This window comes from Sapajus apella, unplaced genomic scaffold (assembly GCF_009761245.1).
Source record: "Sapajus apella isolate SASKATOON/1434 unplaced genomic scaffold, GSC_monkey_1.0 scaffold8, whole genome shotgun sequence".
In the NCBI taxonomy this organism is placed as follows: Eukaryota; Metazoa; Chordata; class Mammalia; order Primates; family Cebidae; genus Sapajus; species Sapajus apella.
Genome location: NW_022436948.1, coordinates 41630555 through 41653820, shown reverse-complemented (window position 1 = coordinate 41653820; position 23266 = coordinate 41630555). Strand labels below are relative to the sequence as shown.

Here is a 23266-nt window from a genome sequence, read left to right as displayed (position 1 = left end):
CAAAATGTCTTTTGTCCACTACCCTGCCATGTCCAAAATAATTGGGAACACCCAGTTGCTGCTGTCTCAAAACTCTCTGTGTGTGCTCATTTCATTTTGACTGTCCTATTCAGAAGAGCAGTGGAAAAGTTTAAGGCTAAAGAGCAGCTCCAGACTGAGACCAGAGGTTAATATGTTATCTGGTACTTCAAAGGCAGGGGGATAGGCGACGACACTGGGAAAATGGCATCCAAGGGTGCAGGATAATGACATGTAGCAATTAATCTGCTTAATATTCATTCCACACACTTAATTCTGTCTCTAGTTTCAGAGTTACAGTAACTCTGCCCTTTCTCTTTCTCTCTTCCTTTCCGATTTTAACCTTGCTAAATCCATCTTAGGCTATGAAGTAATATTTTGAAATACGTATTTATTAAATAAAACCTCACATGTTCTGGGCTTCATTTGAAAATTAGATAACTTGAGTTAGCTTGCATATCAATGAAACCTCTAATGAAAATAAATTAATATGTATTTGAGAAATTTTATTGTTCTTTTCATGTACTTTGGTAGCCTGAATAGAAAGGAAAAAAAAAAAAAAGAGATTCATCCTATGTATCTGTAACTATTCTAGGAGAAGCTCTACAGTTATTTGGTCAAGCGAGTCATTTCTGAATTGAGCCTGGATGGCACAAGAAAATAGAGACTGAAAGAAATCAAATTCAAACAATAAGCCCAAGACCCCAAAAGAAAGATAAAATATCTAGCTAAATATTTATAGCATTTATGGTGAAAATGTTGCCTTATCATATTTGTCCAAATAATTAGCATGTTAAAGATTTTTAATAGGTTCTCGTTTTGTAATATAAACTAAGAACATGAGATGCATGACACTATGAAGACTCAAGGAAAAATGCAGCTCCTTTCACAGAGCGCTAGGGCAAGAGATGTTAATCCTATATTAACCCTAAATTGAAGGGAGAGGACAGAAGAAGGAATAGTGTGGTGACTGCAGCATGTATATATCCAAGGCCACCTGACTCAATGTGAAGGACAACCTGAAAAAGCTATTTTTCAGGAAAAGTCAGCTTTCATCTTGAATGCATATTCACAGATAGTTCAGATAATAACAACAATTAAGTAAAAATATTCCAACCTGCGAAGTTTGATGTCCACCACGGTATTGTTGACACAAGTAATGTCGTTAACTTGGAAGTATGACAAATGCTGTCATTTCACTTTTTTAAAGCAAATCGCTTTCTTATTACATTTATAGCTTCTAATGGCTGACTACATTTAAATTGCAAACTGTCAGTTAATCTTAACAGTGTTCTCCCTCATATATTTCAATATAGTCTTTCAATATCTAAAAGTTGTGAGTGTCGATATTTTATTGAGAATAAACATTTGCATAACTTTGCCTTTGAAAATCTGGCAACGGTATGGAAATGTTCGGCTTTGTGTTTGCTTTTTGATATGCTTCTGTGCTCTCCAGCAGATGTTTTGTATATCATAACCCTGTTTATATTACTAAAATAAGAATATATCAAAATATGTAAATACACGACTATATATTGAGACTGTATCTGATGAAAATAAGTACCATAGAAATCCAAAGTGTACTGTCAATTGGGTCAGAAGTCTATTCAATAAACACCACATTCCACTTAGAACGGGAACACCGATGCACATTAAATTGACTGGAGTAAGTTTATTTTTTTAGAGCAAGTCTTCTCCTTCAATAATAATAAACTCATCCTGTAAGTCCTTCTGTGGCTTTATGTCTTTCTGATTGTAATGTTACACCATAAATTATAAACTTATTTATATGATTGTTGGACATTGTATCTCTATTAATTACATGGCACATTCCTTTTTTGTCATCTAATCTGTAATTTTCATAGTGACGTTGAATGCTTGAAAGGGTGGCAATGAAAGCCTTTATATATTCAAAAATATTTAAATATTTAAATATTAGTGGGAGATGATAATACTTAAACTTAGGGGATTAAAGGGTTTACTCAATTTAACAAAGATCAAAGGAAGACTGAACAAAGATGAACAGTTTCCCAATAGACCATGCAAGCTACAACATTCTGGACAACTTTTGGTGCATCTATCCAGTATACACCTCTTTCCTTGGGACAGTTCTCCATCTTATCTTCAGGAAAGGGCCCCTAGAGCCACGTCCATACTACCTCATTCTACTTCCTTTGAAGATAAATGACTAGATACCAGCAAACATACGACTTTGGAGGTGCCCATGTACAAGCGGGACTGAGCCAGTCATACTTTCTGTACTGGGAACTTAGAATTAAGAGTTGGACCCTGGTCAGTTGAATGGCACTATGAGGCTACATGACCAAGATTTGAGAAAGCCAGTATCGTGCATGGGAATCCAGAAAATGTCACTGTGCAGAAAAAAAAAAAAATGATGTAGTCACATTAGGAAGTGATATAAATTGATTCTCAATCCAGAGTGGTGAAGAATGTGACTTCTAATTCTTAATTTATCAATTCTCAAAATACCCTACTTTGTGAATAAGGACTAAATTTTTTGACCATTCACCAGATTTACTTGATTCTTTACATACCCCCTTTCCTTGAGTCCATGTGTTTCTCGTATCAAAAGATTCCTGTTAGAAAAACATTACTGTCCACAAAATACAGTATATTATACTTGATTATCATTGGCTTTTAACACATAAAACTATCAATTAATATTATGATGCATATTTTTTCTTTCTTATCTGGCCATAAGCCTTGAGGAAAACCCAAAAGTCCTCTCTTAAATCTAAACATAACTTCATTTTCTAACATGATATCCTTTACCAAGTAGACAATAATGACCAGATGATGTTATGTTTATTCAGCAGCTATGAAAGCTACTTTTAGACTTTAATATGTTTCCTTGTACACCGGATTATCCACTTGGTTCTCAATTTTCCTTATTCACAGATATTAAGCTTTAGTAAAAATAATGGAAAAATCACAAAATGCAGAAATACACTAATCATCAATCTATGTACGCTTATGTTTTAAATTAGGGACTTGAGTTTGCAGTGTGGGTATGGGTGTGACTCTGTCGGTTGATCTGAAGGTCATATCTGGTCTATGTAAAGACACCTATCCCGAGCCCTAGCTTGAGGGAGGAAGACATATCAATATGTATCAATCCAGAAGCTGTGAGCCACAAGGAGACCCAGGACCCCAATTAGCAGCTCCAGCAAATAGTCAGTACCGCAGATTGACCCCTAATATTTATAACGTGTCAAGCTAAGACATGAATATTGAGCAGAAAGTTCAAAAGAATCATTCAATCTTCTTAACGATTTTTTTTCTTACTCTGTGGAAATCTTGGCTATTGTGTCACAAGAACTGTACTCTACGCCTGTGAAGATTTCCTTGCAGCGTGCTGTCCGGACGCCATTAAGCCAGTCACCTGTTGTGCGGAAGGTAGTAATATCGGCATTGCTTTGGTCCAGAAGAAGGTTTGATGGCCTGCAAGAAAAGAAAACACCAAAGGGAGACAGATCAGCAGTCCACAGAGTTACTGTGTGTCAAAATTTGACACTAGCATCAGCAGGAACTCCCAGACTTCATATGGTGTTCCTGTTCATTTGTGGAATTTATTTGCCATGAAAGATTCATCTGTTCAAGCTGGCAGCTTGGAGGAACACTGTGTAATCAACTTGTCTAAGCTCTCCCCTCTCCATCCACAAGTGCTTTTTAAATCACTGAAACGCTGCCAGTGAAATACATAAATACATCCATACATACTTATTAACATTTAATTTGTTTAATCATTAGTCAAAATCATAGTAATTTCGGATACAGTTACAATAGGCAGGACACCCTGAATTATTTGCTGCCTGCTTTGATGATGGATTCAGTTTCAATATTTTAAGTATTTCCCACTGGTTGTTTGTTAGACATTGTACAGGCTGTTGTCTAAAGAATGGTTTGAACAGTCTAGGTTGTACTTACAGCAGGATATCAACTCAACACATAGTTAAATAATGTTGTACATGTCATTAAAAATAAAAATAGTAGAAAAAAGTAGATGACTGATAAAAAACATCCTTGCATATTTGAGACCAAATGAAGTTCACTACATATATATATATATATATATATATATGCAACACATTCATGATACATATATGACATATAATGTGTTAGATATATACACATGATATGTATATAATATTTTATATATACACAGACACACACTCAGAGAAGGACTGTAATTGTGATTTATATTGCACAATAAAATCAGCATTAAGAAAAACACTTCCTTCTAGGTTTGTTTTATATAAATACGGGTTTAACCATCTATCTATGACCACCTGCAAGACCTGGTGAATCAATGGAACAGAAGAGACATGAGGAAATGAAAGAGACAATGTTTGCATCCCTGAAGAGTCAGAAGCAGCAGCCTGTTGAACTGTCTTTGGCATGTTTTTATCAGCTCTCCAGTACCTCTAATTGTTCTTTGACTTAAATTGTTCTTTGACTGGAGCCAGTCACTAGGTGAACAGTTCATTGACTTCTCTCTTCTTTTCTCTTAAGGAAGCGAGCTTGGGCACAAGGGAGATATAAAAGCCTTTAGTTTTGGGTGAATAATAACAATAACAGAAATAAGTTACGAAGGCTCTTGTTTTGTTTATATTGTTTACATGTTATACTGGATATTCAGGCACACTCAGTGTGACAGGCATGATGCTGAGAATATTATACAGACATGACGGGCCTCAGTCTGTATAGCACCTGTTAGGCACTGACGCTATTCCCTAAGATAGATAAGGAAGCTGAAACTAAATCACATTAAGTTATCAATCTGAGTTCCCTCAGGCAAAAGAGGCGGAGCTGGCATTTAGACCCACATTTTTCTACGCCGCAGTCCACATTCTTGGCAGCTACACTGTGCTATTTAGGTGAAACTTTGTTCATATTACATTTCCCCATTTTCTCTGACACTATTTATGATTTCATCATGTGGCCTATTCAATTTTTCTGTGCCCTGAAGTTTAGTGCACAAATACTGGAACCATAAGGCCTGGGTGGGATCCCGGGTACACCACATACCATTTGCGTGACCTTGGTGAGTTTCCTGTCTGTTTCATTTTCTTTTAAAGGGGGATAATGATGAGGATACCGACTGAAGAATCGATGAGCATGTGTAGGCAGCACTTAGAACAGTGCTGGCACATAATAAACACTATCTGTTAGCTGTTTATTAGTTTACATAAGGTAACGCCTTTGGTGAAATGGCTAAACTTCTGAAAACTTCAAAAAGAAAGTAGCAGAGTAAACATCCGTTTATATATAATGCTGGAAATGCAATGATCTTGTTAACTGTCATTTTAAGTAACTGGAAATTTAGTCATATCTAATATTATGTACATAATAGTATAACAACCCTGGAATGTAGCCATTATTACGGGCTTCTTTAGAATAGTCAGTAACTTTTACAAGTTCACAATGATTCCACAGCAGATGTTTACAAACAGATGTGCCATTCTGCTGTCTGTGATTTTGTTCATTATTGCAATAAAATATGGTATTAATATTAAAACTGTATATATCATGATTTAATCTTTATTTTATAATTAATAAAGTACATTTTAATTTTTTTGCCATTTTAGTTATTCAGAATCTTTCATTTAAAAACCTCCAGAATTAGGAGTATTAAACTAGAACTTCATATTTTTCTTACATACTTGAAATGAAAGATTTGTCTAAATGAAGTCCATCATTTTAAGTGCTTAAATTCAAAGTTTAGAACTCGTGGTGAGAAGACACCAAAACAAATAACATTAATATATCAACATGCATTTCTCCTATTTTAGAAATAAATTTAGGTCTCTAAGGGGCTAATTTCAATATCTTTAGAAATAACACAAAATAGCAAAACGAACAATATACATGAAATAAAATTGTATAATGTTTTACATATAAATAGAAATCATTGATTACCATCTAGGATATGTGGTATAAGTTCATGTTCTAAATGAGAAAATCTCTGAAGCAAATCTGCGCCAACTCCACCCACACTTAAATAGGTCTTTTAATTGAGAGGTTTCTACTACTTCTGGTGATAGTCTTCTACTTACAAAAGACCTACTTAACTGTAAAGTTGATTCATGAGCCCAGACAATTCTGCATCATGGCCTACATGGACATGCTATTGCTTGGAACATATGAGAAGTCTGTAAATTGACAATTTATCTGCATTTTTACAGGGATGCATTAAATATATTTGATAAAAAGTCACATTTTAGTGCCATTTTAACCCTGACTTTAAGAAAAAAAATTGCAACATTGGTTCTGCCTCTATTTTCCTACTCTGTGGAAAATATAGATGAATAGTTCCCTCCTGTGGTGGCCGTTTGTGTGCTGGAGGGCAGTTGAAAGTGAAGAGCTCTTCAACCTTCTCTCCATCAGACTCAATTTCAATTCTTTCTGCTTCACAAGTTCAAATTATAAATTGAAAATTTTAATTATGGAGCTTGTAATTTCTATTTCTGTGATATGGTTTAGTTTTATTAACTCTCAGAAATTATCTAAAAAAAGAAATAAAGATTAGGCATCATTATATAAATATGAATTTTTTCCTTTAGCAATATCCAGAAAACTCTAAAATAAAAACATAACATTCCATAAATTATTTTCTTCTGAAACATATTTGCAAACAACTTTCTATGATTTGTTTAAATTACTCATCTGAGAAAGAAAAACAGCTTATTTTTATAATTGAAAATTTTGTATTTTTATTCTTTTCCTAAGAACCAGGAGTTACAGATATACAATCCAGGTGTCAAAATGTACACAATATTCATGGGTTGTTTCAGTGTGGCTATCATGAATGAAATAGACATTTTCACTAGCAAGCATTAGATATTACATTAGACTCATTGGATAAGTCATTGAACCACTAAAAAATTGGTAAGAATAGCATTACATCAGGTGTGAGAAGATTTTGTAAGAAAAGTGAAGTGAGACCTAGAAACGAGACAAGATATTAAACTATCTGCAGGCATGCACACACACACACACCATAGCTTCTCTGTCTACGGTAGCTGTAGCACAGAACCTTATGTCAAGTTTTAGTCCCATGAATAGTAATACTTTTTTATTTATGGGTTTGTGGGTAGGAAGAATCAAACCCCAGGACATTTATTCAGAATATTTATGAAGTGTGCCTAATAGAAAAACGCAGAATTCTTTCTTCTCAGTTCAAAACAGTTTGTACTTTTACTCTCAACACTTTAGTCAGACTCAACAAGAGTTTAAAGAAAATTAGTATAAACAATTTGAAATAGATCAGGACGTGTGGATTAGGGATTAGTGATCCCAACTGAGTTTGTCGGTTTATGACTTGGATCAAAGCACAACCAAGACAAAAAAAAAAAAAAAAAAAAAAAGACCTAATTTTAATGCCAGTGACCTCAGAATAACCAGCCCTGCAAAGTATCATTTTTCCACTTCCAGGATTTCTCTGGGGATTTCAAATAAAAATTGGTTCTTTTCCTCCTCAGAGAGGACATCTGGAGAGTTTATCAATGGATAGGAATTTGTCTCTCACTGTGAAGAGCCTGTGATGTCTCTTCATGCGCACCAAGGGAATCTGGGTCTTTGAGCAGCTGCAGGCATTGGCGTTTATTCAGCCCCAGCCCCAGACATCGGGTCTGAAGGAGAAATTTATAGGCTGGGTGATGTGCACTGTGAGCTCACACTTTTACTAGACAAATTAGATAGGTTTCAATCCACGCAGCTGTAAACGATGTCCTACAGAGTTCCACCTGATCTTTTACAGCTTTTCATAAATCAGTACCTACTGGCCGCAGACCGCAGTCATTAAAAAGAAATCATGGAAATTACATGTTTGCTCAGGGGAAGTGAAAAATAATTTTCTTCCCTTTCTTTCTCCCTCTTTCTACTAAGATTTGTGAATTATTCTTTCATGGGCTTTCAGATTGTTGCATTAAATAGTTACACACATATTTTCTTCCCACTGACTCCTATTTTAGCTGTAAATAGGTGCATAAAAATTAGCACCAGATACTGGGGAAAAATCTCAATTAACAACTACCAATCCCAAAAATAACTTCTGATAATAATCTTATTTCAATACTACCTTAGAATTCTGAATCACTAGTTATCCATTTCTGACTTAATAGACTCCTTCTGATTTACAAAGAGATTTACTCCTCAAATATCAAAAATAATGACTAATACACATTTCTTGAATGAATAAATATATGCTTATTATGTCTAGAAGGAGGTAATAATATAGAAGATGCATACTGTAATATTGTAATTTTTTTAATTTGTTGTGAATAGTTTCAGAAAATACGTTAAATCTAAAGAGTAACTTTTTAAAGCCATAATACTAATAATTATAACTGATTTTATTATTGTTTGAGAATAGTAATTTTTTATTGCCTTTTATAACTTTTTAAAAATTTCAATGTTTCCCATTGTATTTTAGGGGGAAAATCCCTTATTTGTCAATTTAATATTGATTGCTAATGACATTGATCTTCTTTATTTTTAAAATTAAAAATCCAGATATAATAAAATGAATTTAATTTGTCATCAGAAACTAAAAATAATGTTGAATATACACAGTTCCCAACAGGAACCTAGTATATAAATGACACATTAAGGAAAAATAAAGTCATTGTGTTTATTTTAATTATCTCTAGGCCTTAAGGACAAAAATCTTTGAAGTCATAGCCAGTGCATCTGGTTTAATTCCTCCTTGTGGTAAAATTAGCTGCTTTGATTAAGCTTTGATTAAGATTAGAAAGGAGAGAGAGAGAGAGAGAGAGAGAAAGAGAGAGAGAAAGAGAGATCACCTGGGTATTGGGCATATTTGCTTCCCTCTAAAAGGTTCTGTATCATATTTGTTCAGTGAATAAAGTCACCCTGTCAGTTTCAGAATTTGAGGTCAAAGCCATTTTGAGAAACAAAGGCAGATTGGTTTTTGGTTGTTAGATTTATCCTGCAGAATATGGCATTTGTCAAAACAGCAGTTATTCTCCAAAAGAATTCTATTACGTACTCCTAGAGATAGGAAGATTCTTACTAATAGTTGCTCATTGTCATTAGCTGGGAAAAATACGATTATTGTTTGTTTTTGTTCCTCTCTAGGCTGCAAGTTAATGACAATAAATCCCTGCAATGTTAGTGATAAATGCAATGAAACAATATATTTTAAAACATCTCAATTAAATTTGTCAAATATAATTGAGTCTGCAGAACCTTGTTCTAAATATTATTAAATATATTGTCTAAGTCTTTGTGTCATGAGTTTTATTGCCTTCCCTTTAAAACTTCCTTCCAAATATTTTGAAAGTATGAATTATTTTTTGTGCCAAAAGTTTAAATTTTTTCAATTTACAATAGTATAGAAGAATTCAATAACCTGAGAAGTTATTTCTCTATTTCATTTTATACACACATGTGCGTGTGCGCGCGCGCGCGCACACACACACACACACACACACACATCTCTCTTCAAAATTAATATTGTCAATAATAAACATCTTGGATCTTCAAAAATAAAAAGGGTAGCTTACTACTTGAATACAAATAAATACATCCTCATTTTTCTTCCTTTTCATTATCCAATTTTATAATTAGGTGTCTCACAATATCATATATATTATTTCAAAATTGGTTTGTTACATAGGTATATGTGTGCGGTGGTAGTTTGCTGCACTTATCAACCCGTCATGTAGGTTTTAAGCTTCACATACATTAGGTATTTGTCCTAATGCTCTCCTTCCCCTAGCCCCCCACCCCCTGACAAGCTGCAGTGTGTGATGTTCCTGTGTTCGTGTGTTATTGTTCAACTCCCACTTATGAGTGAGAACATGCAGTGTTTGGTTTTCTGCTCCTCTGTTAGTTTGCTGAGGATGATGGTTTCCAGCTTCATTCATGTCCCTGTAAAGGACAGGAACTCATTCTTTTTTATGGCTGCATAGTATTTCATGGTGTATATGTGCCACATTTTCTTTATTCGGTCTATCACCGATGGGCATCTGGATTGGTTCCAAGTTTTTCCTATTGTGAATAGTGTGGCAATAAAGGTACGTGTGCAAGGCAGTTAGAATGGCAATCATTAAAAAGTCTGGAAACAACAGATGCTGGCAAGGATGCAGAGAAATAGAAATGCTTTTCTACTGTTAATAGGGGTGTAAATTGGTTCAACCATTGTGGAGGACAGTGTGGCAATTCCTCAAGGATCTAGAACCAGAAATACCATTTGACCCAGCAATCCCATTACTGATTATACACCAAAGGATTATAAATCCTTCCATTTTTTAACTGGAAGTCTTTTACCTCAGTTTTTTTTTCTTTCCCTTTTTCAGCTTTTGATAACAGTGTTTATATCCACTTTTTGGAAATTCCTTGCACTGCGGTTTTCTGAAATAATCTAAACCTCATCCTATGACCCTGGTTTTCCTTGTTTCTACCTACCATTTCACATTCTTCTGTGCCATAACTGGTTCTGCCCTCCAAAACTCAAAATAGAGGGAATTTTCTTTCTCTCTTGATGGAAGTCCGTGAGTGAGTTAACATTCTGAGATATTAATAAATATTTCATACTTGTTTCACTCCCCAAACTGCCACTTCCATCTCTGATTGGCTCCATGGTCCCCTTGCAAATCTGGGTTGGCTGCTACCACACTTGATTACACACAATGGAAGCAGGAGGCATTGAAACATTTAGTTTCTTGACTGTTTCCGAGAATGCCTATCTGCCTGGCAGACCTGTTCTTCCTTCTGTCTTTCATACTAATGTCAGTAAAAAGGCTCATCTCAAAGCCTCCACATTCAAAACCTGGGAGTATTCTCTAATACTTTCTCTGTCACTCCACACATCTCTGTTACTACGTCCTATAGAACCCACTTTAATAAAACATTTTGAATTAACACACTATTTTCTCTGCTCTACCCTAGCAGATCCTTTTCTTAGACTATTGAAATCCTAATTCTCTGTTATGAATCCCTTCAAAGAACTGTTCCATATGCACAGGGCAACATATCACTTAAGTAATTTCAATGGCTCCCTTTCTTTATGGATAAAAGTCTAGAAATGACACGTAATCTTCCATTACCTGATGAATCATCTATCACAGTGGTCCCCAACCTGTTTGGCACCAGGGACCAGTTTTGTGGAAGGCAGTTTTTCCACAAATTGGGGTGTGGTGAGATATGTTGGCAGTATGAAACCATTCCACCTCAGATCATCAGGCATTAGATCCTCATAAGTAGTGCACAACTAGATTCCTCGTGTGTGCAGTGCACACCAGGCTTTGCCCTTCTGTGAGAATCTAATGGCACTGCCGATCTGACAAGAGGTAGAGCTCGTGTGCTCACCGTCCGCTGTCTGCTTTGTGGCCTGCTTCCTGACAGGTCGTGGCCTGGTATCAGTCCGCGGCTCGGGTACTGGGAATCCCTGATCTATCAGGCTTTTCCCCATCATTTCCTTTTTTAAATCTTACAGTCTAGTAAAACTGTATTATGCAACGTGATTTGGAACTATCCTACCTATTTTGTGTCTTGCCTCTTCTGTAGTGTTCCCTTCGACTGTTGTCCTGTTACCTGCCTGTAGAAATTTCATCCAACATCCAAAAGTCCCCTTTTACATACAAATGCCACAGAACTCCAAATATGAAAGTAAACCCACCTCCCTTCAGAATTCCTGAACACCTTCTGTTTTTGGTCTAATAATTACATGTTCTGATGGGTATTGTAGTATTTCTGAATATTCTTCTTTTTTTACATTTAAATGTAAGCTGTTGAGGGTGGAAATGTACTAATGACATCTGTCACCTATATAATCATCATAGGACCTAACATAATGTCTCACACAAGGTTATTATTGAATAAAAATCCGTAGCCTTATACTGATGTACAATCAAAATTTAAAAGCCTCACATCTACTCTAATTTACTCCACCTTTGTTCTTTTTTTTTGTTTTTTTGAGACAGAGTCTTGCTCTGTCACCAGGCTGGAGAGCAATGGTGCGATCTTGGCTCATGGTAACCTCCACCTCCTGGGTTCAAACCATTCTCCTGCCTCAGCCTTCCGAGTGGCTGGGACTCTACTTTTAGAAAAATTAATCACTTACTAGGAAACAAGCATAACACAAAGTTTAGTATAACTTTCCTTCCCTTCTCATCATCCCAGCAGCATCTAAGTAATTGTTTGATCTGGTCCATTCTGACCATCAGCTTTTCCACCTTCCCCACTTCCAGTGATGATATTCACAGAGACACTCTCAGTGGAAGATTCTTTGAGAATGGTACCACTATGAAACATCAACTCTAATGAAGGTTGAAAACTGAAATGATGCATTATTCCATTGCAGTATATGCAACAAGGTTACTTATTCAAACAACTAGTTTCAAAAGGTACTTAGCCACCAAGAAAAAAATTAAAATTTTACCATAAAGCTCACTAAATCCAGAAAGACTGAAAAAAATAGCATTCCTATAAAAATGATGTAGTGTTTCTTAAAGAACACTACGGGATATGTGTATGAACACAATTCTATTCACTGGTATTAATAACTACATCATTTAGAACATTGAATGCTTTGTACCAGCCAGGAATTCAGTTTTGAAGTCTCCCATTACATTTGTAGGAGTGTGTTTCTGGAGGTGAGTTGACAGAAAGGTACATATGCAGAGTTTTGCTTACGAAACAGTTTTAGTCTTTTTCCATATGACCAATGCCTATAAAAAATATCTGTTCAGAGAAGAGAAAAACATTGGAATTTTTTCTTTTGAAATGGAAATTTACTAATGATGTCTGTGAATATGTATTATATATTTACCAGATATTTATTGAGCACCCATTATCAATCTGCACTGGTAATACAAGAAGTATAGTGTCTGTTCTCACAGTGCTCAGAGTTTATTTAGAAAATGGATACTTATAAAGAATACACACACACAAACACAGAATCAGAATTAAAATAGTGATGAAGAACAAGAATATGGTGCTCTGTAAAAAAATAACGATGTTAAACTTTATTTCACCGGTGCCGCCACAGAATGACTCAACACGTACGTGATGCATAAATTGCTTCCTAAAGGAAGAAAGGTGCAAAGGAGAATCTGAGACAAGCAAATAGCATGTGCTACAATCTTCTGAAATGCTTTTGCTTTTTGAAGCAACCAGAAGTGGCCACTGAGGCTAGAGCATCGTGTGGGTGAAGGTGGCACAGGTCGAAGGGTTGAAGCGACCTCCACCTCCTCATACATTTGCTCCTCCCTCTACGAAGCAGTCATGTAAATCAAATCATCCACCTCTCTGGTTCAAATGCTTAATAAATTCCTCATGCATCTGAAAAGTATTTCAAAGTCCTCAGCATGGCCTGTGTAGTCTCAAGTACTCTGGCTTCTGTTTATCTCCTTAGGTTCAAGACAGACTCTCCCCTCAGTCATATTATTCTCTGCCACTCCCTAGAACATTCTAAACCCTTTCTCATCTCAAGACTTTTGCAGTTTTTTAACCCTGTGCCAAGAATATTCTTTTTGGTGAGGGGGAGCGTACACAACTGGTTCATTCCCTTCCTGCAGGTCTCAAACTTCAACTCCTCAGAGGACCCTTTCCCAGCTACTTCTTTATTGCCCACCACGGCCATCGACTTATTTCCTTCCTCTGGTCTGTACTTATCTGTCGTTTATCTTGCATTTTCTATAATGTGAGCTTCAGGGGGGCAGGGACCATATTTGTCCTCTTCAATTTTCTTCAGAGTCTATCCAGTGCCTTGCACATGGAAGACTGGCACATAATAATATTATATATAATATGTATATATATTAGTATATAATAAATAGTGCTTGAAAAACTATTTATTTTAAAATACACAAGGTATTATTGGCTATAGTCATCTCATTGTGTTATATACAAATAGTTGTTGAATAAGATTTATTTGAATAAATAAAGAACATTAGATAAGCAAGACTTTAAAAAATTTCCTTTTTAATTAATTAATTTTTTTTTCAAGAGACAGAGTCTTGCTCGGTTACCCAGGCTGAGTGGAGTGTATTTACCATTGCTTATTGTAACCTCAAACTCCTGGACTCAGGCAATCCTTCTGCTACAGCCTCCTGAGTAGCTAGGACCACTGGCAAATACCCCCACGTCCGGCCCATTTTTTAAAAAAAATTTTGTAGAGATGGGGATCTTGCTATAGCACCCAGACTGGTCTCCAACTCCTGGCCACAAGTTATCCTGCAGCCTCAGCCTCTTGAGCAGCTGGTATTGCAAGTTTGAGCCAGTCCACCTGGTCAGTAGGGCTTTTTAAACATTCAAATGGAGACTAGATTTTTTTCTAAGTGTTGCATGAATTCAACATTCATTATAAACAGGTGACTGAAACTATACCATATATATTTTGATAAGATTCTGGAGGCTATGCAAAAAGACGTTTGGAGTTTGACAGCAATCAAACAGGGGACAAGTTAGGAGGCTATGGCAGTGGCCCAGGTCAGGGGGCGAAGCAGCCATGAGGACAGTGTTTTCAGCAAAAGAGGGTGGAGGCAGGTCTCATTGATCCAGATAATCACAGTGTGGAGGGCAAGAAAGAGGTGCCAAGAGTTGTTCCAATTTCTGGTTAGGTGAATGAGTAGCTGCTAGTGTATTCAATTCATTAGGCAGTGGAAGGATCAGGCTAGGGGGAGAAAATTGATAAATTTTCAGAATATTGACTTTATGTCTGCGAGTTTATTATTTGAGAAGTTTGGATGTAAACAGTGTTAGGGAAGTAGGGAAGTAGTTGGCAGAGATGTGGGACCAACAGGGAGAATTTTGACAAGCAATATCTCCTAAATTTTCTAGGGGAGAAAAACATCACCTGGAGTTTTTATAAAACATCATACTCCATTCCCCTTTCCTGGAGATTCTTGGGATAGACCTGGATAGTTGTATGTATAATAGGGTCCCCTGGTGATAAGAATAAGATAGTGAGAAAGAACATAACAGAACATATGCTTGTGGCAATTATCTTACAGAAAGAAAAAGCCGAGATATGCAGAAGAGAGAGAGGGAAACAGAGAGAGGGAGAGAGGATTTGCTTCCGACTAATAGAGGGACACTTTCTTTTATAATTAGAGGACAGAAGGAGAATGTGAGTAGGTGCAGGTGCCACTGCATTTCAATTTTGCTGTGGGAAGTTCCCCTCTAATGGCTTAGTTTCTCAATAAAGCTTTTGGCAAGGACATCACCAAAATTTAAAGAAGGGGGTGATTTTAATCAGTTATGAAAAGGATAAAATAATCATTGTCAAAGCTAAGAAAGCAAATTTTCTAAAGAGGCATATTTGCATGGTAATGTGAGGTTGTTAATAATAAATTTATAATAGCAAATTGAACCCATTGTGCATTTTAATGGTAATGAGTAAAAATATGAATATAATTGCCAAGATGTTCATATTTGGTTAAGATGGTTGTCTTTTCATAGAAAATATTCTAAATTTATAGTTTATGACAAAATACATCAAACTTGTTCATGTATTCAAGAAAATATATAAGGAAAAAGTATTTTTTGTATTTCAATAAAAATGGAAAAGTGAATTATGAAAGTATATTACAATTCTGATGCTAGGACATATCCTCACATATTACGATCTGATAGTAAGGCTACTTGTTTCTGTGAAACTCGTATGAGATATCCCTACATTATATTATATTACATGAGTTAGCTTTGAAAATGCTTTGAATGTTTTTATGATAGGGAAAGTTTTTTTTTTTTTTTCTGTGATTACAATCTATGCTGTAAAGATCAAAATAAATGGCTTCAAGGTACAAAATGAGGACCATATGGCCCAGGGAAGGACGGGTTTATTAACCTGTTAGTTGTTAAACTGTCAGGTGAATTTCTAAGAGTCTATACAGTCTCTGAAGTTTGGGATAGAGATTTATCCTGATGGAACAAGTTATGGATAGTTTTGTTTAAGGACTTACTACTCAATTTAATCTTAGTGATTCCTAAGTGTTATCTTCAATAAATGATCTATGAATTTTAGATAATGATATTAAGACCTTGTTTATGATTCTCCAATCTAACATATTCAACTATTGTATAAAAACAGTATAATGTGTACTCAGTATAACCAACACAAAATGGATAAACTGAAGACCTAACACTGTTAAACTTCTAAAAGCAAATACAGAAGAAAGCTGTATGATGCTGATCTTGACAACAACGTTGTAGATATGACACCAAAATCTTAGGAACAAACACCAAATTAAACAATAGGGATTATATCAAACTAAAAATGTTCTGCAAGTAAAGAAAACAACAAAACGGAAGGCAATCCAGAGAAAAAGAGAAAATGCTTACAAACAATATATATCGTAGGTGGGTAATATCCAAAATATATAAGGAACTCATAGAACCGGATAGCAAAAATAATAATACCCCTATTTGAAAAATGAGCAAAGAACCTGCATCGATATTTTTTCTGAGGAAGACATACAAATGACTAACAGGTTTATGTAAAGGTGCTCAACATCGCTAATCATTAAAGAAATGAAAATCAGAACCACAATGAGCTATCACCTCACACTTGTTAGGATGGCTATTACCAAAAAGGCAAAAGATAACAACTGTTAGCGAGGATGTCGAGAAAGGGGGTATTGGAATGTAAGGGAATGTAAATTGGGGCAGCCATATGGAAAAAAGTATGGAGGTTCCACAAAAAACTAAAAATAGAACCAACATGTGATCCAGCAATCCCACGCTAGATATATAGCCAAAGGAAATGAAATCAGTATTTCAAAGAGATATCTATATTCCCATGTTCATTGCAGCATCATTCAAAATAGCCAAGCTATGGAATCAACACAGGTATCTACTGACAGATGAATGGATAAAAAATGTTTATATGTTAAAATTGTGCTATTTTATTCACTGTGGATTTGAGGGGTATTGATTTGTGATATCTTAAAATATTGTATTACACATGATTGATTTTTTTACAAAAATATGACACTAAGGCATGGTTAGTCAAACTTGTACTTATATATTCATATATTCACTCACCAACGCACACACACACACACACACACACACACACACACACTGCTCAATCTTCAAATGGATAACTTAAGTCAAAAACCAAGGGAAGTCCCATGCATTGAATGTCAGCTTTAGCCACTTTTCTTTGTAGCAATGGAAACAGCAGGGCAGGATAGTATTAGTGAGATCGAAAACTAACACAATTGAGAACAGACATTGAGAAGCCACTGGTTATGCAAAGACGGGGGAATAACTCGCAAGTCATCATTATTGATGAAACTCCATTGTACCGATCAAAATATTACTGAACTCACAAGTTCAAGCCGTTGAGTAGGCACATAGCTAGAAGTCCCAAATAGGCCTCAAATGCTTCTCTCTTGAGTTGTTAAGAGGAATGTTTTTAAAAGCATGAAACTTGTACCAACTCATGTAATAAATAAGAAAAAAATTAAAAGCCTATCAAAATGTAAAAGAACTTTTTCTCTTATGTGCACAATGGGAATCTAAATTATTAAACAAGATAGCTTTGCCTTTAATTACTCTGAAAGGCACCAATGCATTAATATTTATTTCCTCTTATATGGCCCCTGACAAAATTCATCTTTTCTTCCTTCTTTCTTCCACTGCACTTTGTAGATGTACTTTAATTTATATTCTTCTAACCACTGAGAGAACTCAGTGATTCTTAACCTAGAGGAATATGCATAAAATTAAATAGATTTTGTGCAATCCAGGATTGCATTATAGCTGTAGAGTATTAACATTTGTGGTGGTGTCCAGGGGCACTGGCCTTATCTTACTCTTAGTTTTATCTTCCTTGATGTCTAGCAAAGTAATTGGTATGCAATATGTGTTAAACAAATATTTGTTTAATTAAGTAGGAAAATTTGCATTTGCTAGCCAGTGCAATATTTTGGATACTTTTTTTCTTATTTTAAATGAAAGATGAATCAGGACTTCTTTAGTCATGCAGGGTGAAAAAAAGGTATGTGCTCAGTATATTTATTTATTTTATTTATTTAGAGACAGAGTCTTGCTCTGTTGACCAGGCTGGAGTGCAGTGGCAGGATCTCAGTTTACTGCAACCTCCCCAACCAAGGTTCAAAGATTCTCCTGCCTCAGCCTCCTGAGTAGCTAGGACTACAGGAGTTCGCCATCACGCCAGGCTAATTTTTGTATTTTTAGTAGAAATGGCATTTCACTATGTTGGCCAGACTGGTCTCGAACTCCTGACCTCAAGTGATCCACCTGCGCCGTCCTCACAAACTGCTTGGATTACAGTCATGAGCCACCACACCTCACTGGTATTCCTATTTCCCAAAGACTTAAACAAGCCTGAATGTAGAGTCAAGATGGATGTCAAAAAACATCTCAGAATTTAATCATTACTGTTAAGGAGGATGATAGTTACTTCTAAGGATTAAAAAAGGGAAAATACATCTCTCTAATACTGTGGAATACAAGTTTCAAAGAATACATTTGGGGAGTGTGCTAAAAAAGAGTAGCATCTTGGAGAGAGCAAACACAAAGTGTCACCTTGCTGCCGCACTGGTGATGATCTTCAGGCTGCCGGGATTCCGGATAAGCTTGTCCAGAATGCTAACAATCTGCTCAAACTTGGGTCTGTTGTTCCTGTCTTTCTGCCAGCAGTCCAGCATCAGCTGATACAAGGCAGCTGGGCAGTCCATCGGGGGTGGCAGTCGATAGCCCTCATCTACAGCTTTAATTACCTGTGTGAGAAGCAAAGTTTTGGGGAACTTAGGAAGTGACACTTATTTTACTTCTCCATGGGCAGGGCTCACAAAAACGGTTATTTTAAAAGTAAGTGGTAAAAGTTCTCATTTTTAGTTGCCTAAAAGGATAACAACTGATCAAATAATTAAGAAACTATGTATGCCTAAAATATTATATAAAGGAAGATTGAAAGAACATAAATTTAAAAAAGGAGAGTATGTAAATATCTTTTTCAGGTTAAAATAAAAAGAAATGTTAAATGATATAGGAAATTTGGTGTTGTAAAGAAATTGTTGTTTGGTTATATAGTTCTCTATAGAAAGCATATATTAATGAATAGGGACAAATTAGCATACAGTTTTAGTTGTACTGTGGTTCAAATGGTCCCTGACAACTCATAGTAATTTTTTTCTTTTGTAAAATTCAGTAACTATTAGTTCATTAGTACTTTTCAATGGTGTAAAGCAGTGATTTTCAAACTTTAATGTGTATTAGAATCTAGAGGTTATCTTATTGGTCACTTCATTACATTTTCATTACAAATGTTTCTTTTGTCTTATTCCTAAAGCCTTGATTGAGGCAAATATGTAAATCTGTAAGAACAATTCAATTAATATCCTTGCAAGACTTGGAAACAGTCTCATTGCTGCTAAACACTTTATTTCAGTGTTACAAACTAGGAGCCACCCGGTTTCACTATGCTCCGCTTCCCTGCACTGCTTGATCTTTTAATCTGAACTCATAATTCATAGACCACAAATACTTACATCCTGGTTGGACATCTCCCAGTATGGTCTCTCTCCGTAAGACATCACCTCCCAGAGAACAATTCCATAACTCCATACATCGCTGGCTGACGTGAACTTGCGGTAGGCTATAGCTTCTGGTGATGTCCACCTGATTGGGATCTTCCCTCCCTTTGAATACAAAACCATGTCTACGTAAGTGAACAATGCATAGAACATATCATATATGTAACATAGTCTGAAACCTGACAGAGTTTCTCATGGTATTTCTGTTCTGAAATAGAATATGCATTTCTGCTAAACATTTTGATGTTATTCTATTTTAATACCAACCAGAAGTAGCATACCATCTACAGTAAATTTTACTTCCAAATAGTTTGGAAGGATTTTGAAATTATAAAAAAAGAAAATTGGTTAAATATTGACATTTTATATCCACTATGGCATGTTAATTAATCATCTACAGCAAAACAACCTGAAGTAGATTTGGTATGACCTGTATTAGAATTAGGAGAGGTATCGCAAATCAACCTTTATTGATTGAACCTAGATTTATGCTTGACCAAGCAATCGAAACTCAGAATATGAATAAGTCAATATTTGTAAAGAACTGAGACCACTCCCTGGCACATAAGTACTTACAGGTGTTTGTCACCTAAGTAAACTCAAAATAAAAGTATGTTTTAAAAAACTCTCTTGAATATCATCATCATCTTGATTGATTTACTGTGTGTTTCACTTCATCAGTAATCACTGAGTTGCCTTCCAGATAGTAGGCAAGCACCATATAAAATAGATAGACATAATAATTACATTCCCAGAACTTATAATTTAGAGAATAATATTGTTTTTATGAGTTATAGGAGATATAATAATATAGTATCTATGGAATTTGCTCTTAGTCCAATAAATACATTCAACAAAGATGTACCAATTGTCAACCATATAAGAAGCATTATGCTAGTTATTTTGGGTGAAGCAATTATAAGTAACATACTGGCCCTTTTGTTTGGAAAATGTCAGGCAAACAGGCGTGATAATTAGTTACTGCAAATAACTAAATACCGAAATAAATAAGTATCTATTACATTGCTTTTCAAACTTCACAATGCATATAAATTATAAACAGCTTACTCCCAGTAACATGAACATTTTGATTCAGGAGGTTGAGTGCATAGCCAGTGTCTGCACTTCCAACAAACTCCATGTGATGCTGATTCTGCTGGTCCATGGACCTTATCCTGAGCAGTAAGACAGCAGTTAAAGCAACTGTGGATGTTGAACGTGGAGCCAAGATCCTCACTAGAGAGGCTGAGGAGGTTACTTATGAGTTGAGTGACCTCAATTTCAGTGAAGTCACTTGAAAGATGAGCACAATTTTTGATATCAGAAAAAAAGGATGGATGTTTCAAAGAATTCACATCATCAAAATCTTAGGCCATGTTCATCAAAATGTGAGAGATTTCTATTGGACCTCATAGCATGCCACTGGATTTTAAGTGATGCTCAAGGGGGCTAGATAGTGCTTTACAAAAATGCGTTAGCAACTTAGGAGACACATTTCTAAGCTGGAGTGTCCCCATCTGCTATTGGAAATGTAATAGTCCTGATTCATAGCATTGTTGTGGGACTAAATGACAAATTTCAGTAAAATCTTTAGTCTTCTTCTTGGGACATAGTAAGGACTCAATAAATATCAGCTCAACACTCTCATATTCTGAGCAAATACCATAAATCAAACCACAGAAGAGAAAACTGTATGTTCTAGAAGAATAGTTTCCAGTGTGAAGAAATATGATGGAAGAGGGAGCTAAAATGTCAAATTTTTATTTAATCACAGATACACTGGGGAAACTTTATCCTGGATAGGAGAGTAATAAGATTGGAACTAACTCAGTAAAACTGAGTGCTTCTCCTTGGTGTTTTAGCACAAGCGAGCTGTTCAGAGAGAGTACTGCCAGAAGCTCTTTGAAAAAGGTGGAGCTTGCAGAATCAAGAAGAATGCATCAAACTGCGAAGAACGGAGGAAATGGAAAAATACCATCAGCAAGAAGAATAAGCATGCAAAAACACACAGTGAGCACAACCTTCCTAAGACGCTACCAGGTGAAGAATAGTTGACAGTTTATTTTGATGAAGTAAAAAAATCAAATCGGAGACACAGGAGCCTTGGAAGTTAGGGAGACAAGCTACAGTGTGCAACATGCGCTTAACTCCCCAAAGCACTCAACTACATATGCCTAGACCAATTTTACGTTTTCATAATTCAAAATTTCAGATACTACCCCTTGATATTGACAAAAGTGGACTTACACATGAAGCACTGAACAAAATCTACCCCGGATGCCAAATGGAATCACTGGGCCTACTTCCTCCTTCTTAAAAACTCAGAGAATTAACAAAAGTCAAACAAAGTTGTATTCATAGCACAAAGCAAATACAATATCTTAAGATCTCAGTTAAATATCTTATCTCTGTTACAGATACTTGTTATTTTCCTAATGGTCTTTGCTACTTCTCCTTTTTAAGAACTGAAAATAATACTTAATAACTTAATTTATCCAGATACTGCTATTGATCAACCTTTGGTGTACCAGTTCTTTTCCTTCCTGGCCAGATTCAGTATATTACTGAAAGTATACTTTAAGTATTACTGAAAAGTGTACTTTCAGTAATAATGAAGTTATAAAGTGAGCTGTTCAGTACATATACTTTCAGTAATAAAGCATTTTTGTAGGACTAAATGACAAATTTCAGTAAAATCTTTAGTTTTTTTTCCTTGGACTCAGAAAATATCAACTAAACACTCATAGTCTGAGCAAATACAGTTTGCTTAATTTACCCAGATACTGCTATTGATCAACCTTTGATGTATCAGTTCTTTTCCTTGCTGGCCAGATTCAGTATATTACTGAAAGTACACTTTCAGTATTACTAAAAAGTGTACTTTCTGTAATACTGAAAGTATAACATATACTTAAATGGCACTAAGAAAAGAAAAAAAGAAAAGAAAGCCCTTTCTAGGCTGAAACTTTGTACCTATTAGAAAATATTAGGCCCAGATATATGTTGCCTTACCAAGGTCTCTAGTTGAAATCAAAATAGAGTCATAAGAAAAGAACCCCATAGGTTCATGACACCCATGATAGAGAAGCATATTTAGTTGGTTTAATTCAATCAGAGTTAAAAAGGAACATAGCAGAGTTGTTTCATTTTAAGTGTGTCTTCACTATATTCCAGAGAGAAAAGCGTTGAGATTAATAACATTTCTTAAAATGATGCTATACTGAAAGGTAACCTTTTTTAGGAAGAGCAGAGCCACATTTCTGTTTAAGCTTGGAAAGAGAATCCTCTTTTGTGCTGTTCTGACACAGACATAGCACTATTTGAGAGGTATCTGCTGTGGCAGCATGATCACATCTTCAAGGGGAGCTTCACTCACCTGAATCTCTTAACCTGCCTGGGACTTGTACAGTATGTTCTCTAATGTAGCATGTGGTTATAGATTCAAGCAAATTATTTCCAGAATATTTCTCAATTAGATGTGGTCTATTTGCTTACACCTGTGTAAATCTTAAGAAAATGTTGTTTAAAACTTACACAGAGGGGTATGCGTTTGGGGAAAAAAAAGAATAGTAAATTATTTTTAAGAAGAAAAACTTAAATCTTGAACTCTGCTCTTCTGGATGTGTTTTGTAATTGTAGCCTACACACACACACACACACACACACACACACACACACACACACACACACAC

General features: G+C 35.6%; 1 protein-coding gene across 2 annotated transcripts in view; it reads right to left on the bottom strand.

Moving 5' to 3' along the window:
• The window catches only part of EPHA3 (EPH receptor A3), a 365310-nt gene that overhangs the window by 5937 nt on the left and 336107 nt on the right, over nucleotides 1–23266 (bottom strand). For both annotated transcript variants that reach the window (XM_032277200.1, XM_032277201.1), the window contains exons 14-16: nucleotides 19530–19679; nucleotides 18565–18758; nucleotides 3325–3480 (exon numbers count right to left, since the gene is read on the bottom strand). In XM_032277200.1, the coding sequence (XP_032133091.1) occupies nucleotides 3325–3480; nucleotides 18565–18758; nucleotides 19530–19679 (500 nt within the window). The remainder of the gene's footprint in view (nucleotides 1–3324; nucleotides 3481–18564; nucleotides 18759–19529; nucleotides 19680–23266) is intronic.